Source organism: Crocuta crocuta, unplaced genomic scaffold (genome assembly GCF_008692635.1).
Source record: "Crocuta crocuta isolate KB4526 unplaced genomic scaffold, BGI_CrCroc_1.0 scaffold477, whole genome shotgun sequence".
Taxonomy (NCBI): domain Eukaryota; kingdom Metazoa; phylum Chordata; class Mammalia; order Carnivora; family Hyaenidae; genus Crocuta; species Crocuta crocuta.
In genome coordinates, this window is record NW_027530193.1 from 1,163,473 (window position 1) to 1,170,694 (window position 7,222).

At 49.9% G+C, this 7,222-nt stretch overlaps 1 protein-coding gene across 1 annotated transcript in view; it reads right to left on the reverse strand.

The window, feature by feature from the left end:
- The window catches only part of KCNS1 (potassium voltage-gated channel modifier subfamily S member 1), a 6,072-nt gene extending 3,544 nt beyond the window's left edge, over nucleotides 1–2,528 (reverse strand). Inside the window, exons 1-2 of the mRNA XM_077765296.1 lie at nucleotides 2,457–2,528; nucleotides 5–73 (exon numbers count right to left, since the gene is read on the reverse strand). Of these exons, the coding sequence (XP_077621422.1) occupies nucleotides 5–73; nucleotides 2,457–2,528 (141 nt within the window). The remainder of the gene's footprint in view (nucleotides 1–4; nucleotides 74–2,456) is intronic.
- Between the last annotated feature and the right edge of the window lie 4,694 nt (nucleotides 2,529–7,222).

Here is a 7,222-nt window from a genome sequence, read left to right on the forward strand (position 1 = left end):
TCACGCGCAGCGCCTCGTTGCTCCGCCGCCAGGGCACGCGGGCGCCGGGCCCCGGGGACTCGCTCACCATGGCCTGCGGACACGGGGAGGGAGGGGTACGGAGGGTGGGGGAGAGTGTCCCCCGGCCTGCCTTCCAGAAGGCCGGGTTCAACCCCCCTGTCCCCCTCCACCAGCTCGGGTGTACAGAGGCCGCTCGGGGGTGTCAAGTACCCTCTGCTCTCAGACTAGGGTTTGAATGCCCCTCATTCCCCTGACCCAGGGTCTTTGGCCAGATCACTGAGCCTGCCCCCCCACCCCCACCCCATTTCACTGGCACAGAACAAATGCTGAGATCTGTCTTGGGGGCTTATGAAAGTGACTGAGTGGCAGGATGTCCTGGCGCCCCAGGGGGTGCTCAGATAGGATGTCTCCCTTTCCCAAACTTGGATTTTCATATGCCAGGAACTTCCTGTGGGATCTTGGACACACCAGCACTCTGAAGCTCAGTTTCTTCCTCTGCAAAATGGGAGTGGTAATGCTAACTCCCCACCCCCGCCCCAGGCGTGTTGGGAGAATCCTTTTAGACCAGTAGTTCTCAAAGTGTATTCCCTGCATTCGCAACATCAGTACCACCAGGGAATTTGTCAATGATGCAAATTCTCAGCCTGCTCTAGACTTACTGAATCAGAAACTGTGGGGATGGAGTCCAGCAGTTTGTGCTTTAACAAGCACGGAGAGTGACTCTGAGGCACCGTCAAGTTTGAGAGCCGTTGGCTTAGACCATTTAAGGCATCTTTGGAGTCAGTCAGACGGAATACTGACTCTCTTCTGTGACCAGAGGCAAGTCATGTCACCTCCATGAACTTCTGTCAAGAGGAGATAAAAATATCCACCTCCAAGTGTCCTTAAACAGATTAAATGAACTATTGTCTTTATCAGGCCTGGCTCCCAGAAGGGGCTCGGTTAATTATCCACCTGTTTCACTGTCTCCCAGAGTCAGCCAAACCTGGGTTTATCTCCACCCCTGGTACACCCGGGGCCTTGAGGAAGATGCTTTTCTCAATTTCCTACGCAACGCCAAATGCAGACAACCAGGAACCTACCCAAGGCAGGCCGCAGGTCTAAAGGAGCTTATGGAAAGTGCTCGGCCTCAGTTGATACCAGAAGATGTTGGATCCTTCCACTGCACATTGTCTCCAAACTCTGCTGGGCTAGTGACTCACATCCTGATCCTCAGTAATCCCATCTGCACCACCTCATCAGCAATGCCTGCTTCCCAGGGTGGAATGTACACCACTGAGCGGCTGGCCTGGTGCCTGGCAGGGAGCCAGGTAAGGTGCCCTTCACTTACCCTGGGCTTGGTGTTAAGCTGATCGGGATCAGGGTTGTGTCCTTACCTCTGTCACTTCTGTGTCCTCAGGCCAGTCTCCTCTTGCTCTGGGCCTTGGCTCTCTTATCTATAGAGAACAGGGAGAATAGCAATAGCATTTAGGGTGAAAGGTTAATCTATGTGCAAAACCCCTGGAACACAGCTGGTACTCAATAAATGTTAATCCTTTGCAATTTCTTCTGGTCAGAGCTGGATTCAAATTCTGAGTCTGCCATTTACTGACTGTTGACCGTGAGGGGCTCCGTTCTGAGCTTCAGTTTCCCCATTTGTGAACTGGAGGACATCAGACTTTCCTTGAGAGGTTATGAGGGGTAACTATAGCAAGATGTTTAGGGGCAACATGGCCCTTGGTTCATAATCCGTGCACAGTAAATACCTGGGCTATGGTTACAGCTCCACTCCGACCTCCGTCGTGGCACTGGGTGTCAAAACATGAAGCTTCTAACCTAGCTGCATCACCCATTAGCTACATGACAGTGGCCAAATCCCTTTCTCTCTCTGGAACTCACCGTCCTGCTCTATGATACTGAAATCATAAATTCAACAAACCTTCCCTAACAAGAATCTGAATATCAGTAAGAAAGATTAAATGACTTGCTCAACATTACCCAGCTAGTCCATGGCACAGTTAAGGTTGGAAACTAGGCTTTTCCCTTTAAGGCTCTCCCCACAAACTTATTTTGTGCACCTACTATGTGCTGGTCACTTGGCAGGGCTCCGTATACACTTCACTCGGTTTAATGCCTACACCAATCCCGCCAGGGAGGTTTTCTAATCCCATTTTACAGATGAACCCACAGGACCGACCCCAAAGCACCGCCACCACACTCACAGCACTCCCTCTGGGCGGGAGGGGTTCTCATGGAGGGGACTCGGGCTGGACACAGAGCAGCGCCCACCGCCCCTCCTCCCCCTGCATTGCACTCTGCAGCCCCTGCCCCTTACCGGGCCACGCCCCTCCCCGCGGGAGGTCCTTTACCTGTCAAGGCCCCTTCAGGGCACCAGGTGCTTCAGTCCCCGAAGGCTCCGTGGCTGGGGAGCCGCTGGCCAGGTCGGGCTCATCTCTGTCCCAGCGGCGCCGCCGAACCTTGCTGCTGCCGGAGGCCACGCTGCTCCCTCCTTCCCTGTCTTCCTCTGTCCCCCGCGGGGGAGGCCACATCGATCGCTGCCGCTGCCGGGGGAGGGAGGAAGACTGCGGGCTGTCAGAGGCGGTGGTTTCTATTCCTGACTCGATTGGGTGGAGATGGTGTCTGGAGGAGACTGGGCCCAGGACATCCCCCTCCCCGCAGTCAGGGGCCAGGAGAGGAGGGGTCATTTAGGAGACTAGGGTCCTGCTAGGGAGGGATTTCAGCCAGGGTTTGCCTTCAAAGGAACAACAGCAGTAACAATACCTTCCGTAATTGCGTCCTTGATATGTGTCAGACCTTCCGCTTCAGGTGACTTTTCCAAGTCCTTCCTGCAAACTTGGAGAAGGACAGATGAGGCTCAGTCACTGGTGCAGGTCACTTAGCTTGGTCTTGTGGACTTTAGATTAGAGCTGGGGGTGGGGGCGTCGGCCTTAGGGGACTGGAGAGGGTGGCCTTATCCCCCAGAGCCCCCTGGGGCTGTGAAGCTTGAAACAGGTCATTTTGCCCCCCCAGAAGTTCTGTCCCCGCACCTGGCCATGGGTCCCTGATTTCCACCTTCCAAGTGGGTTGATAGGGTAAGGGAGAACTGTGCCAAAGAGCTTTGTCAAGGTTGTGTAATCCAGAGCGCCTGGCCGGCTCAGTCCGTGGAGTGTGTGTCTTGATCTCGGGTTGCAAGCTCAAGCCCCGTGTTGGATGTAGAGATTACTTAAATATAAAATCTTTTTAAAAAGAAAGATTATGTGGGGCGCCTCAGTGGCTCAGTTGGTTAAGCGTCCAACTTGGGCTCAGGTCATGATCTCACGGTTTGTGGGTTCGAGCCCCGCGATGGGCTCTGTCTGTGCTGATAGGTAGCTCAGAGCCTGGAGCCTGCTTCAGATTCTGTGTCTCCCTCTCTCTCTGACCCTCCTCTGCTCACGCTGTCTCTCTCTCTCTCAGAAATAAATTTTTAAAAAACATTAAAAAAAAAGAAAGATTATGCAATCCACAAGCATTTATCAGGTGCCTACTGTGTGTCTGGCTGGAGAGAGGGTGCTGGAGACTAGGACCTGGGTACAAGAAAGGATTTCTACTTCACATATACTAGCTTTTATTATTAATAATCATAATAAGCAGGATTTTTTGAGATCTTCCTTGAGCCTAGGGTACTACAGGCCCCATCTCATTTATGCGGCAAATATATCTATGGATAGGTGCTATTATTATTGAAAGATAAGAAATGCAAGGCTTTGGGACACCTGAGTGGCTTAGTCGGTTAAACGTCCAACTTCGGCTCAGGTCATGATCTCACGGTTCATGAGTTTGAGCCCTGCATCGGGCTCTGTGCTGATAGTGCAGAGCCTGGACCCTGCTTGGGATTCCGTGCCTCACTCCCTCTGTGTCCCTCTCCTGCTCACACTCTATCTCTCCCACAAAAATAAACATTAAAAAAATTTTAATAAGAAATGCAAGGCTTTGAGAGTGAGGTGACTCACGCGAGGTCATATGGCTGACTTCTGAGACCTCTAGAACAGAACTGTCCACTAAATAGTCTGTGAGCCACATATGTAATTTAAATTTTTGTGATAGCAATTAAAAAAAATTAAAAACAGATGAAATTAGCTTTAATAACACATTTTATTTAATGCAGTGTATCAAATTAATAGAATTTCAACATGGGGTCAATAAAGAAATTACTAAGGAGGTATTTTACATTTTCATTCTTGTACTAAGTCTTGGAGATCCAAGATATTTGTTTTTTATTGCTGTGTAACAAATTACAACACACTTAGCAACTTAAAACAATACAGATTTATTATCTCACAGTTCCTCTAGGTCAGAAATCTGAGCACAGCATGGCTGAATTCTCAACCCAGGGTCTCACCAGGTTGAAGTCAAGGTGTGAAGTCAAGGTATCAGCCAGGGCTGTGGTTCTCATCTAAAGTTCAGGGGTCACTTCTAAGCTCACAGATTGTTGGAAGCCATGTCCTTATGATTGCAGGGCTGAGGTCCCCCTTTTCCTGCTGGCTGGCTGCTAGGGATCACTCTCAGCCCCTAGAGGCTGCCTGCGGTTCCTTGCCACGTGGTCCCATGGGCAGTTCACAACAAGGATGTTTGCTTTCTTCCAGGCAACCTAGAGCGTGGACTTCCTCTTCTGTGACCAGCCAGAGAGAATGCACTGCTCTTAGACAACTCACCTGCTCAGGACAGGCCCACCCAGGACTCTCCCTTTCCTCACTGAACACATTTCACGTATTACATCTACGCTCAAAGAGGAGGAGATTATACAGGGGGGTAGGGTCACTGGGAATCATCATAGAATTCTGCCTACTATATCCACGTACAGTAAATCTCATTTGGAATGATCACATTTCACATGCTCAGTAGTCTCAAGGGGCCAGTGGCTACCATACTGGACAGTGCAGCTCTAGACTTTACCACTTCAGTTCTTCCCTCAGAGTAAGGAGTTAGAGCAGGAAGTTCACGAGTAAGGAGTTAGAGCAGGAAGTTCACTGTCAGCTTGCCCAATTCTCTCATTTTACCAACAAAGGAAATGAAGATCTGCAGAGAAGCAGGTCTCCCATTTCTTGGCCTAGTACTCTCTCCGCAGCCTTCACTGCCCCCACTTAGGGGTACCCTCTACCCTGGAGTTGGAGCAATCACTTCCAAAAAGAGAAAAGACAGACCTATTTCCCAAGGGCAGAAGAGATTGAAACTAGGATCTGATTTCATCCCCAGATCATGAGGGAAGTAAATGGAGTGTTGGATGAACTCATGAATGATAGAAGTGGGAAGAGGGGCAATATGGGCCTCTGAGGCTAAAGAGAGTATCCACACCCATTATATTGGGCTGTGCCCCCAAATTCTCCTTCAGTCCCTGGCCAGAAATGGCCATCTGAATCCATGAGGTTTTACCCTAAAGAGTAAGTTTGATGTTGCATAAAGTGCAGAAATGTTTGTACTTAAGTAGACTGGGTGAGTCCGGCAGCTTCTAGAATGTATCCCAGTGATGTCTGCCTCCTGGTATGTGTGCCCTTGTGTAATCCCTTCCTCTCGAGCATGGGCAGGATTTACTGACTTGCCTCTAATGAACAGAATATGGCAAAGGTGAGGGAATGTTGCTTCCAGGATTGGGTAACATGAGATTGACTTCCTGCTGGTTTTGGTGAAGCAAGTTGCCGTGCTGGAAACGCAAGGGCGCAAGGGCACCTTCTGGCCAACAACCAGCTAGAAACTGAGGAAATCAGTCCTACAGCCCTCAAGGGACTGAAATGTTGCCAACAACCTCATGAACTTGAAAGCGATCTGCAGTGGAGATTCACTGAGATCCCAGCCCTAGCTGGACATCTTTATTTCAGCTTTGTGAGGCCCTGAAGCTGAGGACCCAACTAAGTTATGCCTGGATTCTTGACCCACAGAAACTATGAGATAATAAATGTGTGCTGTTTTAAGCTGCTACACGGGTGGTAATTTGCTACACATTAATAGATAATGAATTCAGTGGGTTTGTGTCCTGCCTTTCCCACTAAATCTCTGTGGGATCACAGGCCAAGTGATGTCTCTTGGATTCTTATCTTCCTCATCTGTAAAATGGGAACAACACTTACCTTTCAAGAACATGGCAGGAAGTAACACATACTGTCACCCCTCCATGAACACCTCTTCCTGCCTTTCTTTACCCAGCATAGCAATTATGATTCACCTTAGCTGCAAGAATACAAACTGAGCCGTGGTAGTTTAACTGGAGGGGAGGTGGCTTTTTTCAGCAGTCCAGGGACAGCTGTCCACGAGTGGTACTAAAGACCCAGGTTCCTTGTTGCTTCCTCCTCCACTGTTCTCGTGTGGTCCTCATCTTTGTAGCAGGTGAAGCCCACACTTTGCCCCTATCCCCTCAGATCCCTTTTCCACTTTTGTGCACATTGGCTCCCGGGGTGTTTTCCCTCCCAACATCTAGAATCTGCAACTCTTTGTCAAGGGGCTTTCTTAAGCCTCCTGCAGCTTGCTATGCCACACACAGGGAGGGCCTGAGGTGCCTGGGAATCTTTTTAAGTTTATTTATTTATGTAAGAGAGAGAGAAAGAGAACGAGCTGGGATGGGGCAGAGAGAGAGGAGGGCAGAGGATCCAAAGGAAGCTCTGTGCTGACAGCAGAGAGCCCGATGCAGGGCTCAAAGCCACGAACTGTGAGATCATGACCTGAGTCTAAGTTGGACGCTTAATCGACTGAGCCACCCAGACACCCCTGAAGTGTCTGGGAATTTGTGTCCTCCATCCCATAGGTATTAACTGATGACTGAGGGGTACAGAGGCCTAAATGCTCCAACTCCCTTGCTCTGCGGGACAACTCTGAAGAGTCACTTACTCTCATCTCTCGACCCCCCTCCCCCGTGAGACTTTGCTTGTTGTCACACCCTTAGTGGCCTCTTTCCCTTTCTGGTATACTTCTCTGCTCCCAGACCCATGTTTCCTGGACCATTTCCAAAGCACCGCCGTCCTATGAATCTTCATCTAAAGATCTGCTTCCAGGGAACCCACTTAAGACCATCACTTATCTCAGAGGCTCTTCTTGTCCAATGGGAATAACAATGCCCACCTTTCTCAGGGCTATGGGGTGGATGAATACGATGATGGTTTACAGTGTGGGGCATAGAATGGACACTCGCTAAAGAATAACAATCATTATCTGAATTTGACAAGCCCTCACTGCTATAAAGCAATAATGAATGCCCCCCCCACCCCCACCCCACCCC